Source organism: Mytilus galloprovincialis, chromosome 6 (assembly GCF_965363235.1).
Source record: "Mytilus galloprovincialis chromosome 6, xbMytGall1.hap1.1, whole genome shotgun sequence".
In the NCBI taxonomy this organism is placed as follows: Eukaryota; Metazoa; Mollusca; class Bivalvia; order Mytilida; family Mytilidae; genus Mytilus; species Mytilus galloprovincialis.
The window spans coordinates 62,874,514-62,900,764 of NC_134843.1; the positions used below are offsets into that span (position 1 = coordinate 62,874,514).

The 26,251-nt window shown below is 31.8% G+C and overlaps 1 protein-coding gene across 2 annotated transcripts; it reads right to left on the minus strand.

Moving 5' to 3' along the window:
* On the minus strand, window positions 1-18,589 carry LOC143080064 (zinc finger protein ZPR1-like). 2 transcript variants are annotated; one of them, XM_076255722.1, is made up of 15 exons: window positions 18,392-18,589; window positions 17,718-17,843; window positions 16,767-16,928; window positions 13,978-14,062; window positions 12,526-12,596; window positions 11,958-12,044; window positions 11,125-11,169; window positions 10,749-10,829; window positions 9,821-9,871; window positions 8,970-9,036; window positions 8,197-8,357; window positions 5,902-6,012; window positions 4,006-4,095; window positions 2,217-2,285; window positions 1-279 (listed from the first exon to the last, which is right to left on the minus strand). In XM_076255722.1, the coding sequence occupies exons 2-15, from the start codon at window positions 17,841-17,843 to the stop codon at window positions 160-162; spliced, it is 1,326 nt and encodes a 441-aa protein (XP_076111837.1). In that variant the 5' UTR covers window positions 18,392-18,589; the 3' UTR covers window positions 1-159. The 2 variants fall into 2 exon arrangements, with proteins under 2 accessions (XP_076111837.1, XP_076111836.1); XM_076255721.1 differs by having other exon boundaries at window positions 18,362-18,573.
* Between the last annotated feature and the right edge of the window lie 7,662 nt (window positions 18,590-26,251).

Genomic DNA, 26,251 nt, shown 5'->3' on the forward strand with positions numbered 1-26,251 from the left:
AAATTTATTAGCATTATTATCTTCTAGACTTTAACCTATTCTTAAATTTCATAAAAAAATAAATAATCAAAATAATAATGTACAATTTTTTTTAAATAAACCAACCCTTCAGAAAAATTAATTGTATTTTGAACAGTTTAATCATAGGCTCTGTTCTTGTCATGAGCTCTCATAATTTTCTGTTTTCATATCATTAAGTCCTAATTCTTCATTCTGATCAAAGGTTCTGTCATAACTTTCTATTTCCATTTCTGGATCATCATCTGGGGCATAAACATTCTGAAAAAAAAAAATCAAAATTTCAAAATAAATATAGTTTGAGGATTTTTAGCTTTCAAAAAACAATTTTTAGACATATCTTCATAAGTGACACCAATTTGATAGAGAACTTGATCTGTGTTTTGTTGAAAGGCCAAATAAAACAATATCTATGGTTCCAGCTAGGGTAGGTAGGAAGAAATTGTTTTTTTTATTTAAATTTATGAATCCTCAGTTTATCAAACTGATTGTGTTATAGAATTATCTCCCCTGACTTTGTCTAGTTTTCTTATTTCAACAACACAGATTTAAAATATACAATTATTTATATACAGCATTTAAAATAAATATAAATGAACAGTATTTGACTCCAATTCAATTCATTTACTGGAAATGGATTTAGTACTAGATTAAAATTTGTAATGGATTCATGTCATTCATACCTTGAATTTTATATTCATCAAATTATGGTATACATTTTGAAACTCTAAACTTAGTTAATCTTCTTTTTTGAAACTACTGATTTTTAATCTCTGTAACTACAAAAATGTAGTTAACTGCAATCTTCAACTCAAATGCAAATATTTAAAACACCCCAATCTCCATCACTTACTTTTTTACTGAGCCCACCAAATTTGTCAATATCACTTACCGTGGATTCATTTATATTATTTTTTGGATACCAATTTTCATGGACATCCTGGGAACAGGGGAACCATGAAATACAAATTTGTTAAGGAATATATGCAGACATTGCCAAAACCACGAAATTTATTACAACAAAAGTTTTCCTTTATCCACGAAAATTGGTACGCACGAAAATAAATGAATCCACAGTATTTAATGTATTCTCAATGTTATTGAATCTAATGCAATTCGGGATTATTACTATGGACGAAGTTATTAATCACCCTTCCCTGTTTATCTTTTGAAATTTTTTCAAACCAAAATTTTTTTCAAAAACAAATATATTTTTATAAAGACAGAAATGGCAACTCTGATGAAGAAAATTAAGACTTTTTTATTATTATTTTTTGATGACTAACAATTTTAGTTCAGTTTCAGATTTCCTTTCCTTATATATTTTTTAAAGTACAAATTTGAGGGGATACACTTCTTCATTAACTATACTGAAAACATATTTTAAATCTTGTTATGTCATAATTAAACTTTGTTGAAAGTTCTAAACCTTCAAAATGTAGCTGTTCTTTCAAAAATTTAAAGTTTTGAAGAGAAGCATTGTAATATATTTTTTAGGCACATCTGTGAAAAGGTATTTATATAAGACTAATATGCCTTTTCGGGAAATAGCAAGTCTTATTATGGTGTAGTTATTCAAATCTAACACAACTGAAGTATAAAAAAAAAATCCCAATCAACTTATTTTTAACATAAAGTCAATTTCATCATTTCTAGAATTGATTCTTTTACCTGACAAAAACTTTATACTGGTCCATTAATAAGGGTGTGGATAGGTTAATTACAGAATAAATATTAATGGGCAAAAAATATTAAGTATAGATAAAAATGGACCAATAAATGAAACATAGAGAAAATGAAATGCTTAAATATAGAGAATAGAGAATTAAGGAAAAAAAAGTATAAAGACTATAGAATTATGGCCTTAAAAATTAAGGAGTACAGAAATGAAGGACCCCTTATCCCAACAACCTTTAAAATGCAAAAAGATCCATGTTCAGTAAGGAAAATTCTAAATTTAGACATTGAAATATTTTGGAACTCCTATGCCTTTACTCACAAATTCTTTGTTTTATTTTTTGAAAGGCCTTAACAGATATAATTTGTAGTTACAAAGCAAAAAATTTGCAATCCAATGGCATGTTGGTATAATTTTTAACTTTCTTTTGCTCTTCATCGAGTCATGATATTTCAAAACTCTCTTTTAATACTGCAAGGGTCTAAAAAGGTCCACACAAAAATTTCTTTACAGCCTATACCTGAAGATAACTGTTCCCTGTTGCATCATCTAAAACAAAGTGAACTCCCATTCTTTTCCCTTCAATGATCTGAAAGATAAAATATGTCTTACATACCAACAATAATAATAATACACAAAAATAAAGAATAAATTGGTGACTGTGATTGTCATTGACTATTTCTCTTAATCTTCCTAATTGACACTGACTGTGATTGCCTAGTCCGTGATTACTCTGACGTCCTACGGCTGTTTTGCCAGACAAACTGGGACCTTAAGACTTCAGAGCTTGTCCCATATCAAAAAGTGGATATTTGGTCATCCAAAATAGATGCTCTGCTTCGTCGCTTTTGGTGAAGATTAACAGCCTTTGAATTATATAAATCAGGCATCAATCTGTTCTTTTTTCATTTATCTCTTCATTTAAGTAAGTTTCACCTACCTGTCACCCTTTATTTTCTCATATTTTAACTGTTTTCACAGTGACCCATCGATTCTTATGCATTTTAACTTCATCTATATCAATTAAGCCATTTAGGGACAACTGTGCTAACAAGGCATATATATATATATATATATATATATACATAAGTACGTCTGAGTCAGTGACAACCCTACAACAGATGTATCCATCGGATCGCCATCAATGATGGTGATACATGGCTGTGTACATAATGTATATACAACTCGTCTAAACATCAACCCAACAATGTTAGATCTGTAAATTTGCTTTCGCAAATTTTTTGTTCTTCCCTCGCCGGGATTCGAACCCATGCTACTGTGATATCGTGACACCAAATCGCCTGCACTGCAGCCGTCCCGCTAGACCACACGACCACCTGGGCTCTCAAAAAAGAGCTTTCGGTGGGCATGTGTTACCTTTCCACGTCAGTTTTAATCTAGCGGCGTACTACAGTACATGATATATAAGGCATGAAGATGTATGCTTATATATCATGTACTGTAGTACGCCGCTAGATTAAAACTGACGTGGAAAGGTAACACATGCCCACCGAAAGCTCTTTTTTGAGAGCCCAGGTGGTCGTGTGGTCTAGCGGGACGGCTGCAGTGCAGGCGATTTGGTGTCACGATATCACAGTAGCATGGGTTCGAATCCCGGCGAGGGAAGAACAAAAAATTTGCGAAAGCAAATTTACAGATCTAACATTGTTGGGTTGATATATATATACAACTCGCCCAACAATGTTAGATCTGTAAATTTGCTTTCGCAAATTTTTTGTTCTTCCCTCGCCGGGATTCGAACCCATGCTACTGTGATATCGTGACACCAAATCGCCTGCACTGCAGCTGTACTGCTAGACCACACAACCACCTGGGCTCTCTATTAAAAAGAGCTTTCGCTGGCCGTATGTTATCTTTCCTCGTCAGTTTTAATCTAGCGGCGTACTACAGTACATGATATATAAGGCATGAAGATGTTACAGATCAGCTAAATTATCTATAGTAAAGGATCCTACACATTAATGTAATATACAGTCACAGAAAATAATTATATTTATAAGTATGTCTGAGTCAGTGACAACTCTACAACAGATGTATCCATCGGATCGCCATCAATGATGGTGATACATGGCTGTGTACATAATGTATATACAACTCGTCTAAACATCAACCCAACAATGTTAGATCTGTTAATTTGCTTTCGCAAATTTTTGGTTCTTCCCTCGCCGGGATTCGAACCCATGCTACTATATATAGTCAAACAGACAAGACTGACTGAATAACAGGATGGTTCCTATATATCTCCCCCTCTATTGTTTGGGGTGTGGGGCATAATAAAATAAAAGTACCTCATCAATTTTATCACAGAATTGTCCTATCTTCCCTTTCAAGTTTTCCTCAGAGCTGTCTCCACGAAAGAATGGATTGGAATCCTTTAACTGCAATAAAACATGCATCATTGACAAGAAAAATATTTATAATATGACTTTATAAAATGTTTGTTCTGACTAATTATACTATAAGCCTACTAATTTCATGCAAAACCTTGTTTACACAATTTTTTGCAAGTAGAAAAATAATGACAGTATGTCTAACTTGAATTTTATATAAACAGGCTAACAAATAAAAAAAATCTTCTAAATCACATATTTTTTTTCTGACATAAATTTAGAGGGCAATTTTGTCTGGCTGATTTCTCATTTTTAGGAATTTAAAAGTTTATCCTTTGATTATATTATTTTGGATGTATTAAAACATCTTCTGAAAGGCCTAATTTTTTTTGTCTATCAGCTCATAGACATAATTTTATTATGTGATCATGACAAATCAACATTTTTCATGATTTACTCCTTAAAATGGAATTCAGAGACTTTAGAAAAACTCGCTACATCCCATGCACCAGGTTATTCAGTGTGCACAATATTTTTTTAAGTTATTTCTTCATAGACAGAAACCAGATGCTCCGCAGGGTGCAGCTTTATACCACCACAGAGGTCAAACCCTGAACAGTTGGGGCAAGTATGGACACAACATTTTAGCTTGATACAGCTCTGAATTTGGATTGTGATTAAATAGTTGACACAACATAGGTTTCTGACACAGAATGAATGTGGTCTAAGAACTTAAACTTAAAAACTCCCAAAATCAATCCAAACATTTCTTTTGTGGTCATAAACCTTGTGTTTAAATTTCATAGATTTCTATTTACTTAAACTAACGTTATGGTGCGAAAACCAAGAAAAATGCTTATTTGGGCCCCTTTTTGGCCCCTAATTCCTAAAATGTTGGGACCAAAACTCCCAAAATCAATACCAACCTTCCTTTTGTGGTCATAAACCTTGTGTTAAAATTTCATAGATTTCCATTCACTTTTACTAAAGTTAGAGTGCGAAAACTAAAAGTATTTGGACGACGACGACGACGACGACGACGACGACGACGCCAACGTGATAGCAATATACGACGAAAATTTTTTCAAATTTTGCGGTCTTATAAAAACCAAGAAAAAAGCTTATTTGGGACCTTTTTTTGGCCCCTAATTCCTAAACTGTTGGGACTAAAACTCCCAAAATCAATCCCAACCTTCCTTTTGTGGTCATAGACCTTATTTTATAATTTCATAGATTTGTGTTTACTTGTACTAAAGTTATTGTGCGAAAACCAAGAAAAATGCTTATTTGGACCCTTTTTGGCCCCTAATTCCTAAACTGTTAGGACCAAAACACCCAAAATCAATCCCAACCTTCCTTTTATGGTCATAAACCTTGTGTTTAAATTTCACAGATTTCTATTTACTTTTACTAAAGACGGATAATCCCTTATTTATTCCATGATTACCAAATATCATATATGACTTTATAGATTTGTAAAAGAGTGTTCACAACCTCAATCACCAACAATCACCCTGTGACCCTCCATTCAGTGAATACTAAGTAAATAAACTTATTCTAAAAGGTTAACAATTCAACCCTGTAATTAGATTTTTGAATATTGTTTTTACTGGTATCTATATGGATTTAGTTTTTCTTGTTTGAATTGTTTGACATTTGTCATTTCGAACTCTTTTAAAGCTGACTATGCAGTATGGGCTTTGATCATTGTTGAAGACCGTAATGTGACCTATAGTTGCTAATTTCTGTGTCATTTGGTCTCTTGTGAAGAGTTGTCTCATTGGCAATCACACCATATCTTCTTTTTTATCTAGAAGAATATTTCATAATCGAATTAGCTTGTGTCTTTAGTACCTGATCCTTGATTGCCAAAAGGATCCCTTCAACAGTTGTAAACTTTCCACCTAATGTTCCCATGCCTGTAGAAAAGTCTAGTTCAGGAATGGATAGAGAAGCAGTCTCACTCTGAAAAATAAGTGATGTCGGCATTACATTTTTTACCAACATTAGGATGTATCAAACAAAACATTGCATTTAAATAAAGCTATTTAGCAAGTGGTAATTTCCTACTACTGTTATACACTGGTAAATGGTTAATTTGTGCGTCAAATAAGATTGCACAGTTCTTTGACAAAAAATAATTACAAAATAGAAATTTGATAACTGAATTCAGATTAACAACTTAATGTAAATCAATGAAATGCATATATGTGTATTATAGGCTGGTTTGGCCTTCTTTTTTTATTATTAAAAACTGTTAAAATCCCCTGAACAAATTCTTGCAGAGAATAAAATGAGCCAAAATGAAAGGAGAACGGACTGCCAGATAAAAATTGCACTGTGAATGATGTATATCATCTACTCAGTGTGGAGAGATAACTTTCAAAGAGGAGAGGTGGACTTTAATAAATAATACAAATTATGAAACCTTATATTTAGATGCAAATGTACCAGCTAAGGGCCGATTTTGGCCTCAAATTTCAGGTTCATCTAACGAAAGTTTTGGAAACTTTTTAAACATTGAGTGTTTATTGCAATTGATTCGATAAGTTTATGTGAAAGATTTTAACTGATTTAGTCATTAAAAACGCTTTGATTGAAGCTTGAATATGAAAAATCTATAAAATATGCCAAAAACATCTCTTTTCAGATGGTTTTGTCAAAAATGAAAGTGGCTGCATCCGTGTTCATCCTCACCCTTTATATATGTTATGTATTATCATCAAATACAACTTACATTTCAATATTATGAATGACCACAAATGTAGTCACTTTCATTTAAGACTGAAACCGTCTAAAATTTAATTAAAATTCTAAAATTGTGCAGATTTCAGTACTTTAGCATGACTTAATGATGTTAGTACCCGATATATGTGCATTGTATTGTCAAAAACAGCCCATATTTATGTAGAAGAAGCATTCTACTTTCAAATAAATAGCCGAAAGATTACATTTTCACAATTTTGTAAAACTGCTATATTTTGGGGCCAAAAAGGGGTCTTACTGAACCTACTCCTTTGTAATAAAAGGGAATGCATGGGTGGATATAAGGGGTCCTGTCCAGGGCTTCCAAAACGGTCATTATTCCGGTCATTTGTATAATGTCCGGTAAAAGTCCGGCTGGGCAAAGCATGAAACGGTCATATACTTTTTAGTATTCAAGGCTTTTTCGGTCATTTTTACATAATTCACGATCTTTTTGACCCAACCTTTTGCCTTTAACATCAACACATTTCCGGTCATAAATGTGACAAGATGATTAATTATTATCAAAACAACACCTACTTCAATACTTTCTAAATTTAATCAAGGCTAATTAGTAGTTGGACAGCTGAAATCTACCTGTTCAGGTGACAGGTGAACTATGTTCAGTAAAATTGATTGGTTTATTCACAATTATTTTCTTACATTTCAGAGGTTTTTATCTAATTGATTTAGTCCAAAAGATTAAAATTATTAGAAATTAGTATATTAATATGATTTGATGAAAAATTTAAAAAGGTTTTAAATAAAAAAAATCGTCAGAACTACATCGTATGAACTAGAACACATGTGCGCATGTGCACAGGTGGGAAATTAAATAATGCATCCTACATTTCTTTAAAAATGCTGAAATTATCAATGAGACCTGTATCTAACGTTCAAATCAAGTATTTTGTTGAAGAAATAACGTGGAAAGAGCTTCTTCTCTCAGTCGTGCTTTGTAAAACGTACACGGATTTTACGTATCCGTTTATGGTCCATGTTTTACCATTGTCAAGTCAACTTCCGGTTGAAAACGAAAGTAAAGTTTTTGACAATGTCATTTTGCACAAATAAAAAGTCTACGGCAGATATGAGCACGCTGATGTGCACACTTTGAATGATGCACTGCCAATTTAACAGTAACATCCTAACATCAAATTCATATCATATCAAAGTAAAGTTTAAGATCGTTTTTTTTTTTAATGTAATGTCAATCATTGGAATGGCCATCTGATTACCATAACTGCCATTTGTGATTACGTCTTAAGGAATTAAAATTGGGATCAGATATGAAATGTCCGGCTGGCTCAAATATTTTTTGGAAGCCTTGGTCCTGTCCTGTAGTATAAACCATAATGTATTCTTAGCTTATCATTTAGAAGTGTTTGATATAATTTATGATACCTTCAGAACATCTCTGTTCATATCAGAAACATCATTGATCTTCAGGGTGATTTTCTTTCCTTTTGGTTCAATCCCTGAGCCACCTTTGACCTCATTGTCACGATGTCCACATTTATCACAGTTTGTAGCCATAATGATTACTTCTTTAAAATGAGGAATGTCTACAGTTTGTTAAGAAAATATAATGAATTTTAAACAATATCATTGCTTGATTATACAAGATAAAAAATAAATATTGATGCCACTGCTGGTGGATGTTTTGTCCCCGAGGGTATCACCAGCCCAGTAGTCAGCACGTCCATGTTGACATGAATACATGGAATACCAGTATCAATTATTTGGTCACTTTTATAAATTAACTGTTTGAAAAGTATGAATGATTTGAAATATAAAAAGGATTTTCTTATCCCAGGCATAGATTACCTTAGCCATATTTGGAAACAAATGTTTGGAATTTTGGGTCCTCTATGCTCTCCCAATTTTATACTTGTTTGGCTTTCTATTTAGATCTGAGTGTCTCTGATTAGTCTTTAAATACATGTATGAAGGCAAAACACGCATCTGGTGTATCAAATTATAAGCCTGGTACCTTTGATAACTATATATATATAATAATGTTGCAGTCGATGCATTTAAAGATAAGAAACTATTCTGACATGCAACTATGACCTATGAAGTTTAGCTTCTGAAACTTTTGTTGAACAATATGTTTAATTTATTTCAAATTATGAATTTTCAAATACTGTAGAGAATAATTCTATGATCAAGGATACCAACTACTTTCATGTTAGTTGAACAGATGTCATTACAATTCGGACAATTGGTCTCGAAAGTAGCAACCTGAAAATAAAAGTATACATATTATTGATTCGTCTTAATACCTAATAATCACACAAGTCTTCATTCCATTGGGAAAATTAAGTAACTAGCTTTTTGAATTGACAATCTTAAATTAAATGCACATTAGCATATTAAAAATATTTTTAATTTTCCAACAATGCATCTACAAGAATTGAAAAATACAAACAGAAGATATGACCACCAACCGGTACTCTGTGAACTAAATAGCTTACAAATTTTGTGAAGTGAACTCCAGAAAACACCCCTATTGGGGTGTTTAAAATACTTTACTACCCATGAGGGTGCACTGCAGGTATACTATAAACTAACCATGAGATGTCAAGGTTGTTAAGCACATGTAAAACACGAGGGGCCTGATGGGATGTCTCATCATGATTCACAAGTTGATTTTTTTGTCAATCAAGATTCACATAAAAATTAATTTCCTTGATCACGGATCACGAAAGTATAAAAAATAAAAAAATCTGTAGAAAAACGGATCAGGATAGTGAAAATGCGTAAATCACAAAGAACAATAATAACCCATCAGGCCCCTCAAACATGTATGTGTTAACCAATGTTGTTGCAGGTTGTTATTTCTATTTAATTTTATCAGCAGTTATGTTTTTTAAATTGTTTCAACAAAATTTGGAAATGCTTTTTAAAAGTAGTTCACCCACTTTGAACTGTTTCTTAATAAGTTGTGCTTCATTTTGTCATTTTTAAGGTACATTTCATTAGGTCCTTTACAAATAATAAAAACAGTACACATCAATAATCATACCTCTTCCTTGGCATCAAATTGTTCATTGTCTTTCATCTCTTGTTCAGAGTCCTAAAATATTATTATTGCATATTATTCTTTTATTTCATTTTTTGTGGGTGAAATTACATGACAATAGTTATATCAACATTTCTATACAATATGATCACCTGGAATGTCTTAAAAACATTGTATTGTTTACATATAATAATTTCAAAATGACTGTAAATATCAGAAAACACAAACTCACACTAGTTAACCAAATTTTATCTTTCGAATGTTTGCTCCTCTGTTCCAAAATAACAAGCTCTTTAAAAGACTGTTATAAAATGATAGAATATGAATAAGGGAACCTAAAATTAGAAAAACAATGACAGTTCCCTGTTCTAGTTTTGAGGTATAATCAATTGAAAATTTGGAGGCTTTGTCTCTAGATTTTTCATACATAAAACATTGACACCTTTTTTTTCAAAAGCTATTGGAAAAAAAACGAGGATTTTATATAATTTTCAAAAATGAATTTTAAAGGGGCACTAGCCATGCTAGCTGTCAAATTCATGGTCACCGATTTGACTCAAATTCTCATATTTGATTTATAACAATGTAAAACATTTATCCAAACTATCAAAAGTCTAAAATCACTTTCATTATTGATTGAACAGAAAAAAATCAAACTTTATATTTTTTATATATCTCGTAGCTAGTGCCCCTTTAAAACTATAGGCAATAACATTAAGAACGAAAGGAAGGCATGGAAGGGTCAGTGGGCAATTTTGTTAATGGCACTAAATGGATAAAACTATCGAATTCCAAATTGAAAAAAAGTCAGAAGAAGTAGCAAACATCCTTAACATCAAATTTGAAGTGAACAGCTTTTTAAAGACTGAACAATCAATTAGAAAGTCATTTTCAATTTTAGTCAATTTTCTGACTTATCCACTATGCTTACCTGTGATAGTCCTAAAATTTCATTATCTGCTTTAGATCTGTTGTAACGTGAAATTTTAATTTGAGGATCAGTCTGAGGTGCATATGTACCATTGTTAAGAAAAATTCAATACATTTCATATCAAACATGTTAACATACAATGACATATATATATATATATGTAAATAGTTTTATTGTTGGATTGCTGTTTGGTTGATGCATACCCTGAAGTTCCTAATCTGTATAAGATTACCAAAATTTGTATATTTCAGTTTGAATTGTAAGTTTTCGTTTAATATAATATAATAACGTAAATTTACAAAGAAAACAATGTGAAGGAATTCAACTTTTATATACTCATTAACTAGATTGAAAAGTAAAATAACAAAACTGAAGGATATAAATTTTCAATATAACTGTTTCCGCTTGGATCTGTAAGAACCTGTAAATGAAATAAAATGAATTTAAACAGTATTAACCTCCCTGAAACTAAATACAAAGAAATTGTTTTAAAAAAATCCTTTTTGTTGTGGGCATGTTTAAGTACCTTGCCACGTCCACTATGTGTTTTGAACAATGTCTTTCTGCTTTGTATTGATCTAATGCGTAAAGCTTTTTTCAACTGACTTTTATAGTTTGTCCTTATGTAGTATTGTTACACCACTGTACCAGGTTAGAGGATGGTTTGATAGCCTTCAAACTAGTTAACCCTGCAACGTTCTGTATGTGCCTGTCCCAAGTCAGGAGCCTGTAATTCAGTGGTTCATTCTTTTGCATATATATCAGACCATTAGTTTTCTTGTTTGAATAGTTTTACATTTGTCGTTTTGTGACCTTTTAAAGCTGACCCTGAGAACTGATGTTTACTCACAGTGACAGGCCATACAATGATCTATAGTTGATAATTTCTGTGTCATTTAATTTGGTCTCTAATGCAAAGTTGTCTCATTGGCAACCATACCACGTCTTCTTTTTATTATAAATAAACAGATGCCCATTGCAGATTGTATTATACCTCACACTCCCAGAGTAGGATATAATAAACGTTTTTCATGTTTTTGCAAAACTCTTCATATTTATAGTATTTATAAAATTAGCACTTTGTTGAACATTAAATTTGTGGTACCCACAAAAACCCACAAAAAAACATGAAAATAGGTATCCCACAAATAAGAATGTATTCAAATTATTGACAAATTTTTGTTGTAGATGTCTTAATATCATAATTACCAGATCAAACGGTTCTTTCAGTAGTAGAAGTTCATTAAGCTTAACAATGAATTCATCAATTTGAGCTGCTACTTCTGGGTGTTGTATCTATCAAACAAAATCAGAACAATAAAATAAATTTATTTATCAGAGTTGTAAAGCTATGGTTAAATGATTTTTATAAAAACTCTAGATTTACTTTTTCATAGCTATCAATTTTGTTGTTTAAGAAGAAAATTGTATTTTTGGGGGATTTAAAACACACAACAAAAATTCAATATGATTAATGGAAAACAATGTAGTAATGAATCAAGTAGATAGATATAGGAAGATGTGGTGTGAGTGCCAATGAGACAACTCTCCATCCAAATAACAATTTATAAAAGTAAACCATTATAGGTCAATGTTCGACCTTCAACAAGTCTTTATTTCTGTAGAAGAAAACCAATATCATTATTTCTATCATTTTGCACACCTTAACTTGTTTGTCAACCTGGAAATGTATGTCTGTACCTTTTAGTCATTTTTGTAGGTGTCTTTGGTAAGATTGCTTAAAGGAGTATATGACATACGAATGACTATATTTTACCTTTCTTAATGGTTGGTCTTGTGACAACCCTTCTACAGCTCTCTGTACAATACCTTCAACTGTGGTCAAAACTATAAAAAAAATATAGATATTGAACATGTAAATTTCTGTATCATTGTTTATATTACTTGTGTAAATGGAAAATTGCAAATTCAGATATTATAGTGCTTTTTTTTCAATGGGAAAATCAGTATCAGATCATTTGAATTAAAAGTACAGTATGGCCTCTCATCAATAAAGCACTTTCGAAATTATGATTTAAATTAAGTTCAATCAGACTTTGTATATGTCATGGTTAATAAGTGTTTCTTGTTTTCTTATCAGGGGTGTGGAAATGCTATGCCCGACTCGCCCGACTCGTACATTTGAACAACCGGACAAGTAATTATTTTTGTCTTGGTTGCCCGTGGACGAGTAAAAAAATATACAAGACAAAGTTCAAATCCAACAAAAACATAAAATTAATTTCAAAACGTATAAAGATGTTTAATTTATGTAAAAGAAACCAATGTTCAGCAAGTAAAAACATCAATGTTCATGACGATAAATTTACATTATAAAAAGGTGGGCAAGCAAGACAAAAAGAGTCATGAGTCGAGTAGAAAACCTTAAATGCAAATGGAGGACACAGCTAGAGTATTTAAAAAAAAGAAAGCGAGAATTTCAGACATCGTGGATATCAGATTGCCCCTGGCTATCTATGGAAATTCGGAAAATAAATTAAGTTTTTGTCCTACTTATAGATGAAATGTCAACATTATTTGTTAAATAAAAGGGACGCATTAATTGCCCATCAGGACAATGATAAATAATCAAGAAAACAAGTGTGTCAGTTGAGAGAAACACCACAAAATCATGCAATAGTTATTATTTAGTTTACATTTCTTCAATCACTGTCCTCACATTTAGTATATGTACGTATACCTACTGGCTACAATTTTTATTCAAAAACTGCTGCAAAATTGTCCTTTACATGTCATTTCATTGGTTGGTTTGACGTTAGGTTTCTGTCCCATTGATGTCAACCCATTTCCTACTTTCCTAATGTTTTACACATATAAACAAATATATTTCATTTATGATGCACAACAGTGCTAAGTAAGAATCATATATTAGCTAACAAGAAATACTTCAATATTTATTGGGATCATCAGGGCAAGTAAATTTTTTTCCGGACAAGTAAAATTTTAGGTTTCACTTGCCCGGGGACAAGTGCTCACAACAAATATTTCCACACCCCTGCTTATATAGATTAGACAGTTGGTTTTCCTGTTTGGATTGTTTTACACTAGTAATTTTTGGGGCTATTCATAGCTTGCTGTATGGTATGAGCCAAGGCTCCTTGTCGAAGGCTGTACTCTGACCTATTATTGTTTACTTTAACACATTGTGACTTGGACGGAGAGTTGTCTCATTGGCACTCATACAACATCTTCTCATTTCTATACATACCTCCTTTGTTAGGTGGATTTTCAAACTCTAATTTAGGAATGGCTATTGTTGCTGTATTGGTCTGTACAACTTGCCTGTTTAAATCCTTAAAGTAAAGACAGTTCATAATAAGTAAAGTATGAACATGTCAAATATGATACTAAAATTACCATAAACAATAAAAAAAAATAACATTTGTGATTAATTGCTACTTTCCTTTGATGTTCTTTATTTGAAAAAGACCTGATTTAATGGAGTTGATGGTGTTAGAAATAGTTAAATACATATATATTCATGTAATAAATAAGTTGTGAACCAAAAATCAAGTATCTAAGGCCAACCTTAAAAATATGTTTGTTTGCAGTTTTCCGACTGTACCTTCAGACTGAAGGATCGTTAGGTAGGGAAAATATTTTATTTTATCAGCCAAAATACAGTTTAAACAAGCAATTACAATAAACCAATTTTCTTGTGAAGAAAAAAAAACATTTTAAAACAACAAACACTGGACATGCTGAAAACCAACATCAAATGAACAGGCATTTTCAGATAAAAAACTTTTTAACCAAAACTGAAACTTTAACATAGTGTCATTATCCAATTTATGACATAAAATATGGTATAATTATTAAATACTGGAACACTTATAAACAAGGAATGTCATTATGACTAGAACTGTTTTAAAGAAATATATTCAGACATGTATGCTTTTTGACTAGAATGTTTTCATGAGTAGAGTATTTTCATCAGAAAAATATAGATATTAAAGATTTATAAGACAATGTATTAAAGAGTGTATTTTTAATAAAAAAAAATAACCATTGAATCTTCCTCAATTGAAAAAAAGGCAACTTGAAAAAAAGTATTAAGACATTCGACTGTTTTCATATTTAATTATATGTGATAAGGTTATATTTTTGCCAGGCTTTAATGAAAACCAAAGAAATCTAAAGTTTGGGGTGAAATCCATAGCACCCCATTAAAAGTAAATGGTCTGTACTAAAATGTTTTTAATGCATAAAAAAATTTGGCAGCATAGCTCCTAAGGACATGTTTTAATTGAATTCACACAGGCCACCCAGTTTGGGTATATTTAATATTGTAAGAAAGAGAATAATTGCAATGAGTGGGGCAGCTTAGGATGAGGGGGGAGTGGGGCAGCCCCCCTTATCCTAAAGGAGCATACTCATTGCAATCGAAGATAGATTTAATATAGAGAGAGTATATTTATTTTTCAAGCTAACCATTCATTTTCCCTACATCTTTGTGTAGTTAGGGTTGTTTCTTATTGATTTGGCATGATCTATATCCATTAACATTTCAAATGAGCCCTTCCTCCGTACAGGCGTGTTTACAGATATCCATGAAGATTTAAGTCATGAAGGAGTGGTTTCATCTTTGTCGTCTTCACAACGATTTGTAGAAAATATGCCATACTTCAAGCTGCTGTCGAATTATTTAACCACTGAAATTGGTTCCATAAAGTCAGGCTCCACAGATTCTGTACCCGATTTGTTTGAGACAGAAGCTTTAGAAGTTCCAAAGATATTAGTTATAATACACTCATTTTTCATTTCCGCGTTTTCCATTTCCGCGTTTTAGACCCTCCCAGACAGAATGGTTATCGTGTCAGTTATGAATATCCGCTGCATCATCGTCAATGATATCATCACACATCATTACATGTGCCTGAATCTGTATAAACAGTTTACTAATAAACTTTTTTGTTTGATATTTGTCTTAAAATTGACACGAGACGACACCGTGACTTCATGGATACTTGTTAACGTGTGCTTTATCATTAAATGGTCACATGATCGCTTGACGGGAAGCTAAGAAAAACCGAACTTGAAATACGTAATTGACCCAGACTTTAAATCATTTCCGGAAAGGACCCAAAGTTCCGGATCGCGTCAATAGAAGAATTAAAAAAAAAATCTTCAAATTTAAAGCAATAAAATTTTCACAGTCCGGAGGATTTTCAAGGGTCGGTCGATAAACTGCAAACAAACAATATTTTAATTTGAGCCTAAATGCATGTAGTAGGTGGATTAAGGAACAAATTTTGTCGTCACCAATCATTTTGTCAAAATTATACCATTTGTATCTCTGTCAATGTACAAAGTCATGATGTTTATAAATTCTGTAATATGTGTTAGCAAGTGTTTCAATTTGTTCAATGTTTGTATGAGGTTTCAGATTTTAAAAATTTTCTAGCCTCAAGCATCACTGTAGAGACTTTTATTGTCAAAATACGTATCTGGTGAACATAAAATTAGTACCATGGATGTTTTTGATAGAATAACATATATATATTATATACAATATTAGGTCAATGGCAGGAAAATATAAACTTTTTTGTATGAGGCTGAGAAAATGGGGAAGGGAGAGGTTCTACCGAGCCCTGCTCCAGTTTTGGGAAGAGTACAAAAAATTTTATATTTTTATGACATTGACCTAATATTGTTGTTATATTGCAACTTAAATTAAACATTGATAGGTTTTTAAATCATAACACAAATGTCTAACTTATTTTCATCCTTTAATGGACCCCTGATTGTGGAGAGAGTGTTCCATGATGAAATTGACATTATACAAAAATAGCTGTGTTACTATATTTAGGAAATAACACAGCTAGTTGCAGTATAAATGTATATATATATATAGCATTTATATTACAACAACTGATATGTTGTTGTAAATGTTATGGTGAAGATGGTCTAATTTAAATGTTCATTGAACTAATAGAAGTGTCTTCACCTTTCAGAAACACTAGCTCTAAACACAAATTTTTTTGCTTGACCTTATACCTTTAGGTTTTGAATGTTGACTGTATATTTGACTCCCTTGTCCTGGATCCTTCCACCAGGTTGTAGCTCTGTGTTGTGATAACCACAATTATCACATGTAAATGAACTGACGATCACATCTTTGAAGAAAGGAATTCTGGTTAAAAATAAGCGTGTTAAACCCTGAAAATATAACAATTTAAATTAGAATCATGCATTATATTATTATATTTAACAGTTCCTATTATGTGGAGAATGTTTTGTTCTGTGTAATGTTAGAAATATGAAGTATGAACTTTAATAAATAAGTAAGAGGGAAAAAGGATGTTTTTGACAGCTACACAATGTACAAATGTAGCCTGTACATTTATTCTCATTCTTCAAATAGCATAAACTGAAAGAATCACTATTATTTCTTCATACATGCATGACATGTATATATACATGATAAAAGATTATGTAAACCATAAAATATTTCCACTGAAATTTTCCAGTGAGAGAGCCTTAATATACATGATATACGTAAGTCCTAGAATATTCTCTTTTTTTTCAAAATCTTTCCTACATACATTTGTAACATTCATTGACCATGTTGACATCAATAGAATGGAAAATGGAAACAGGGAATGTGTCAAAGAGACAACAACCCAACCAAAGAACAGAAAGCAGTTTGGTTAGGAAACCACAATAAAAAACATGTTAAACACATATCTTTTAATATTTGTCAAACAGTTGTAGTTGAAAGCAAACTATTTTTTTTTAGATACTTTATTTTGCTTTTAGCCCTTTCTAGCCCACATCATAGTGATTGAATTTTGTCATTTTCAAATTTATTTGATCATGTTGATGTATTTAAAAAAGGTAAGATAAAAAATACACAGTATATTCCAGTAATTTATTAAAATTAATAGCTAGCAAAAAATTAGTAGTTTTACCATACTTTTTACCATACTTGATCCTTAGAAAACATACATTATTTTCACATTTGAAGCAAAGACTTTCAATCTCCATGACCTCTGGTGTTTCATCATCAGCATTGATATCACGGAAAAGTGATTTAGAAGTATCTGCCTTCAGCTTTTCATCTGTTTCAGCCATCTGTTTCAATAAACAATATATTGATAATTATGATAATTGCACATTGATATTTATTAGTCTTCAACAATTCTTGTTGACATTTTAATAATGTGGAATTCAGTTCTTTCTAACATTTTTCCTTAAATATCTTTAACTTGTTATCCTACTGCAACCTACAATGACCTAATCTGCTAATGCACATGATGCATGCAGGTTTTAATTGTGAAATGAAAAATTTCTGTAAACATCACATTAGATTTCGCAAAAATAATTAAGCCACATAATACAAATATATCTATAAGTATCTATGACTACAGATATTTTCAGCTTCCAAGAAGTAAGTAAATTATCTTTGTTAATCATTGTTAATACAACATACATGTATTCGTGATATTCCCCACTGTCTTCCTCTTCACCATTGTTCACGGTAATCTAACTATAATTCACTAAACCATGAATTTGAATTTCTAACTTAACAAGCAGAATATAATGAGTATAGATAAAACAAAATATTAATTAAATAGTATGTGCACAATTACCATTTTGTAATATATTTTTCGTTTAGTTACCCCTCGAGTCCTTGTCAGCTTTTACAACCGTATAATTTAAGACTGTAACGAAACCTATATATTCCTGATTTATAAATCCATCAAGTCTGTGCAAACAATGAGAAATATTGAAATAGTGATGCAATAGTCTTGTAATCTAAAGAAAAACATGTGCAATCATCAACAAAAAATACACCCGGATATTCTACTAAGATGATAATGTACCGACATACACGGACTGAATATAATCTCTTTTCCGGAAATGTAAACTTTTTAAGATAAAATATATTTTATTTGTTTACGAATGACGTGTTACACTTTAAAAAGTTTTTACATAAGATTATTGGAATTTCGAACAAAGTTTTCGAATATAAAAATTTTTAATTTTTCAGTTTAAAACTTTTGAAAAAGAGAACTACAAAAATGAAAATCGAAAAAAAAATGTGCATTTATCTTTTTTATCATCTGAAATATTACAAATTGATTTCTTTCCATATGGATTTATATTATAAAAATGGGCGAAAAACCTAAATGTGTCATACAAGACCCTTGAGAATGATGTTGAACGAAAATTCATGTATATTCAACTTATGGGTTGTATATTCAACTTATAGGTTGCACTTTGTAAATACAGCTGTTTCCCAAACCACGCCTTTTTTGGGGAGATTTAGAATACTCATAGAAAATTAATTTTGTTTACATACTGGTTCCCAGTTATGCTCTCTGTGTTCCATCTCACAGAGACATAACTTGGGAATGTTGCCAGTAAATAAACATGTGCATATTGTTTTACATTGAAATCTGTGGTAACCTTTCATTCGAGGTAGGGGTAGTTAAGAAAATTAGTGTTAGTTTAAACTTTGAAAAGGTATGGGCATATAAAAAACGTTGAAAATATGCCGCACAGCCCTACATTTTGACCTTTGAAAAAAATTGAGGTACATATGAACTTTCAATTCTAGGATAAGATTTTTTTCAAAACTTCGAGTCATAGTAAAAGTGGTACAGTTTTAGCCGTAAAAGGAGTTCCTATGGGAAATTGCATTGTCAATATTTACAGAAATGCAACCTATAGTGTTTTGTTTTAGAAAATCTATGGAGTAGAACTCAGAGGTTTTATGATTTTAAGACATTTTTTTTCGCCGATTTTATGTGCTTTCTATAGATACAAAGGAGTAAGATCAAAATTATGATTAGTACTACATTGTAGTAGTTTGGATTCAGGATAAGGTAGAACTGATCCCTCCAAACTCTGCATGCTAATCTTGTAGCTGCTGAATTCATTCATAGTTATATAAACATATATTAAGTTGTACTCATAAACATTATTTCCAGCCTGCACATTTTTTTGTTACAGTTGCAACTGTACATTTAGCGTCCATCTATTCATGTGTAGATGTAGGCATTTTAATTTGAAAACGTTACATAATGATGGGGGTTGTTTAAAAAAAAAAAGTTACACCTTTTCAACACAGTCAAATGAATGACATCAGTGATGATAGGTTCAATATTCCTGTTTGCGCCATATGACCTTAATTTTCAATAACTATAATCCAGACCTCAATTCTCAATAACTATAATCCAGACCTTAATTTTCAATAACTATAATCCAAATAATTTTGTATGTAAGTACAATATTATAGTTGTTTCATTAGATATGACCAAAAACTAATAGGGAGACAGATTGGATATACTTTCTTAGCACATTATGTCACTACACTCTGAATAATTTTCGTTTCAAAATTTACATTTCGTATTTTGTGACCTGTTATATGTCTTTTTGTGCTTTGCCACATACTTTATTTGAGGTTGCGTCCTGGAATCGTTTCCCTTTTTTTAACAAAGGAAAAGATAACCATTTTGTGTGTAACTATATGATTTGCAGAAATGTGGGAATCCTCTTATCTCTACGTCTTTCTGCTTTATTCCTTCCATCTATATGTGAATGCTATTCTCTCTTGGTGTGGGCTTGTAAATGCTTAGCCTAATGTACCTTTCAATTTAACATATTTTGAATTTAAAATAGAACAATTATGCTTCAATAAAATCGTTATTCTAATATGACGTCCTTATTACGCTTTGTAAACAAAGCCGTGTTCTAATGAGCACAAAATATGTTTGACACATGCGCACAAAATTATTGTTTATATTAAATATATTTCCATCGTTATCCTATAAAATATATACATTCAAGTAGCTAAACTTTTATTATATATGTTATATCGAACAACATATATTTACCCTGCTCGTATTTTTTAAACTTATCAAATATGAAATGTAATGTACAGACTCCTCGGGGAGGAAACGGGAACAGCTATACATTTTTACGGTATTTTCGTACGCTTCGACCTATGAAAATACTGTATTTGTCCTATTAGAATCGAAATATTTCCTTCATGTCATGCTCTATGCTCATTTTAACATGGGTAGGCATTATATTTGACCACATTTTACACCTCCCTAACGCTCTGTGTAAAATATCGACAAATATAATGCCTACCCATGTTAAAATGAGCATAGAGCATGACATGAAGGAATTATTTTTAATTTGAAATGATTTTCAAAGTTCATATCACGTTACCGATAAACAAATGAGTTATTGGAAGGGACCAATCTAAATGGAAATTATGCACAATTTCCATGAAATGCACTCACAATTCAGCCTTTTACATTTGGCAAGGGATTTACTTCCGGTCGGAACAGGACAATAGTGACAATATTTCTTAAATTGCTGATTCCTAAATAGATTATCCTTTAGATTGATCACTTCAACTAACTCATGTGTTTATCGTTGATATGAACTTTTAAACATTATTTAAAATTACGATTTTAAAATGCCGACTATAATGATTTATACATGGATAGATGGGCGCTTCATGTACAGTAGCAACTACTTACATAAATGTGCAGGCTGAAAATTATTTTTATGTTATGTTTATATTTTATGAATGTATGCAGCTTTTACAAGACCAGTACGCTGAGTTGGGGGATAAATTAAAACAGGAAAATTTATAACAGGAGACGAATAAACTATCCTTTTATAGATTCATCATTGCATTTTGTTTGAATAATCGAGCTATATGATGAGAGTGATGAACCAATGAAAACATAAACAAGTCAATAGACGAAACAGTAAAAGTGACAGGCTAAACAATTGATGAAAACCATCCTCAATCATATAAGGCACATATAAATTTACAAACTTTATCCCATATTTTGTAGTATTAACAAGTGTGGACACAGATGAGTGTGGATAGTATGTATGGATGTTTGACAGTGTCTTATGACAAAATGAGTTCTATGTTTTTTCTATATGGTGTTATTAACTATGTTGCACGATGACAACCAATCTGAGCATTATGAGTGTTATTTATTAAATTTTTTATGCCCCCACCTACAATAGTAGATAGGCATTATGTTTTCTGGTCTGTGGGTCCGTTCGTTCGTTTGTCCCGCTTTAGGATAAAGTTTTTGGTCAAGGTAGTTTTTGATGAAGCTGAAGTCCAATCAACTCGAAACTTAGTACACATGTTCATTATGATATGATCTTTCTAATTTTAAAGCCAAATTAGACTTTTGACCCCAATTTTACGGTCCATTGAACATAGAAAATGGAAGTGGGAGTTTCAGGTTAAAGTTTTTGGTCAAAGTAGTTTTTGATGAAGCTGAATTCCAATCAACTTGAAACGTACTACACTTGTTGCATATGATATGATCTTTCTAATTTCAAAACTCATAACTGCTCCAAAAGTAATCTGATAGAATTTCAAGCATTTTAAGCCAATATTATCAACATCTACTAATGAGTCTTAATATGTCTACATATCTAAAAAGTCATAGTATTCAAAAGGTAATGCAAAATTATTCCTTTTCATTTTTTTTGTTATATGGATACACATTTGAGTGATACATGTACCAATACAATATATGTTGTGGTATGAAAGTGCAGTAATTAGCATTTACTGTAACTATGTTAATTCACACAAATTGAAAAATAAACAAATGAATGGACCAGATGCTCCACAGAGCCCAGCTTTATACGACTGCAGAGGTCGAAGCCTGAACAGTTGGGGCTAGTATTGACACAACATTCAAGCTGGAAACAGCTCTGAGTTTGAATTGTGATTAAATAGATGACACAGCTTAGGTTTCTGACACAGAATGAATGTGGTCTAATGAACTTAAATATTTGTTTTGCTTTTGTGTTAGGAGCAATTCACTATGCTGCTGAATATTAATCCTTTCAAACAAAAATATCTAAAGAAATTTCCTTTTTAATTTCTGAAATGAGAAACATTTAGAGGAGACAAACTTCAGTTAAGAGATCAGAAACTAAAAAAATGTATAATTTTTCCATTTGTAAAAGGGCATACCCTAGAAAGTGCTTGCAATCACTGAATGGTTATTAATGACTGCTTTAATTTATCAGTTGGTTATAAAGTGAATATTGCATTGTATATTGTATAATTGATTTAAGTTGACTGAACAAAGAAAGATAACTCCAATTTTCAAAGAAGATTTCATAAAGCATTGGTATTAGGTAATTCAAGAACCATTCTGGACAAACTCCAATTAAGGGTCTTGAATTTACAAAAATGTTTGTTTTTGGTCCGTAATTATTAGACTGTTTGTCCCATAACCCACACAATATATCCGAACCTTCTACTTATGGTATTAAACATTGTGGTACAATTTCAGAACAATTGAAATACTTATACACAACTTTTTAAACCGACACTAGATTAAAGCTTGTTTTGGGCACCTTTGTACCCCTTATTCCTAAACCTTAGGGACCATAACCCCCAAAATCAATCCCAAGCTTCCTTTTGTGGTTATAAACATTGTGTTATAATTTTGTTGATTTCTGTTGACTTATAATAAAGTTATTATCCAGAAACCATCTTTCGGACAGGATACCAATTTACGACCCCAAATTTTTTGTGGTTGTATAAAAATGTTGAACATGTGCAATGAAGTATAGTTTTAGAAATCGATTAGGGAGCTACCATTTGATTTTTATGGGGGGGGGGGGGGGGGGCTAGGATGAAAAATTTTGTCCTGCCTTTTTTTTTAGTTGTAATCTCTGTCCTGCCTTTTTATTTTTCAGTCTATTCGGTCCTGCCTCTTTTTTTCTTAGCTTATCCTGACTTTTTTTACAACAATTGTCATCCTGCCTTTTACTCAAAATCCTGTCCTGCCTTTTTTTTCAAATTTCATCCTAGCTCCCCCCATAAAAATCAAATGGTAGCTCCCTTAGACTGGATAGGCCTTATAATTTTTTTCCCTCCTAATTGAAGGACCGTTTACACTCAGGGCCGAGTCATCAGCAGGCAATACAGATGTATTAAAACAACCTAGCATCATATTGCTAGTAGTGGGAGTAGCATTGTCCGGTAAATTTGTTCCCACTTTTTTTTATAAAATGTATGGTTCAAATCAAAATAGAATGCTTTTATCTCCTGAATACTTACATTGTACATAGAGATGATACTACTTTGACAAATCCTTGTCCATTAGAGTTGTCTGTCAAATCTTAATTTCACAAAGAATGAATTGCATAACAATGAACTGAGCTCAAAGCAAAGTACTTTAATAATACACTTAGACAAAGAGCTAAATCCAGTGATATACTTTGTACTACAGGTCCTTCATGACCATCCATCCACCCAAACCATATCTCAATAACATTCCATACTACATGATTGGATTCAGAAGTCCTGAAAAAGACATGACTTTTTTTATCTTGTTTTAAGTATATATGCACAGGTTAAACCTTTATTGTGGATATAATCATTCAGTATCTAGCAACTATCAATTTGCTTCATGCACATATTGATATAGGTTGATTGCTCCTCTGTTGGAAATTAGAACACACCTCCATCTAATTTTAGTCAACTGCAATGACGAAGAAAAATTCAAAACTATATAAAATGTTATCTAAGACTTGTCAGTGTCTATTTCCTTTGCCACTGAATAAGATTCCATATTTACAACCAATGAAAATCAAATATCCCTCTAATAGACTTAGCATTGAAATCGTTTTCTAAAATGGTAGTTATGTGGAACCTAGAACTAAAAAAATTGAAACAATATATCTTAAATATTTCAAATGCATGTACATTTAATAATTCTCCAAAATTCACTTTATTTTTCCTTTTTTGGTTTTCTGTTGGAGACTGTATATTGACCTCTATGTAGCCTTTTCAACTTATAAAAGGGGGGATACATTTCCTTAGAATTAAACTTTTCTGAAAGAATTGATTCCATTTATTTTCAATAAACAATAAATATTGAAGTCTATAACAGGCATCTAGGAACAGGCTCAACATTATTTCTAAACATGTATTAATATATACCAAAATGTGGACATTAACCTACATTAAATATTCTACTTCAACGACTTTAATTAGTGGAGTAGATCAAATTAAAAAGTCACAATGGTTAAAAACTCCAATGGCAGTCTTTCCTGCTAAAATCTTGATGTGTAGAATGTGATATACCATTTTTGGGTCTATATACTGTCCTTTAAATTTAGGTCATTTTGACACGGCAAAATATGAAAAAAAATGTAAACTATGGTCTGTGGAAAGCACACAGTTTGTGATATTTTAAGGTATCTTTACTAAGAAAACCTGCAAATCTCAGTGGCAGATCCAGAACTTTTCAAAAAGGTGTGGGGGCTCTGATGGACCAGAGGGTTGCCCACTCCCATCAAGCTTCAATGATTTCTTACATATATGTCATAAGCTAAATTTCCCCCACCCCCTTGGTCTGTCTATGCATCTGTTTATCGTTCTGCGAAATAGTACAAATACTAATTTTTCCCCTCCCTTACCTGGCCCTAGACAGTTGCTTACCTTTGTAAACATTTTATAATTATAGTCAGGTATATATTGATTGAGAGTAACTTACATAGTAGTTAATGGGACTCTTTTTCACACGGTTCTGTGAAATATAATACGGCAAATATATACCCGTACATACTATCCGCATAACACAGAAATCTGATAGATTTTCACTCCTCTGGGAAAAATCAACCTGTGAAATGAAATACCATGCCTGGAAAAAAATTACCGGGACAAATTATCCTCAGGATAAAATATCACAGAGGACGAAATAAACCGTTACATTACATGAGAAGCCGGTTTGGTTACAAATAATTATGTCACGTGAAGGCGCACTGACGTCACAATTTGCATTAATTTTGCAATACACTACAGTTCACTCATACAGAACCCATTATCATGCAAACATGCAACGTGAATGTCATTGGTTATCAAATAATACAGAATTTATGCACGTACAGTTAATATAGAAGAAATTAGTTCATCAAATGTGAGTTCGTGATCTTGTGTTTAAGACCGATGGCTACAGTGCTGAAAGTCCTGAGTTAGATTCTCACTTGGGGTGCTAAAAATATCAGTACATCAGAAGGGTAATTTTCACCCTCTCACACACATCTTTGTTAATGTTCCGGGATTGTTGAAAACTTGCATATTCATCAATATTTGATTTTGTGGTTTTAACAATCCAGACAGACAAATAGCAATAAGGTGTTTAGGAAAACATGACCTAAAACCTCCTTCATATATGACAAAAATACATGGGAACTCATATTGAATGGTCAAATGTGTTCAATATGAAAATTGAAATTAAGATGGTAAAATCAAATATTAGCCGTTACTGTAAATGGACTTAAAGTATGACTTTTCAGCAAATTTAAAGGGAAATGACACGGAAGGGGCCAAATAGTGTTCAAGGGGAGCAAATGCTATTTAAATTAGTATGCAGGTTTTAAATATAGGGTGAAGTTAAATACTGACTAGTGTGTGGTTCTCATTGGGTCTAAGCGTGACCAATATTGACAATTTTTCGCAAGCG

What these genes read in the sequence shown, in the direction of transcription:
- LOC143080064 (XM_076255721.1), bottom strand. An exon ending in TCAACATTCAAAACCTAAAG is followed by an intron (nt 14,063 to 16,766) that starts GTATAAGGTCAA and finishes CTTTACTTTAAG; the next exon opens with GATTTAAACAGGCAAGTTGT. An exon ending in TCTGTGATAAAATTGATGAG is followed by an intron (nt 2,286 to 4,005) that starts GTACTTTTATTT and finishes TTTATCTTTCAG; the next exon opens with ATCATTGAAGGGAAAAGAAT.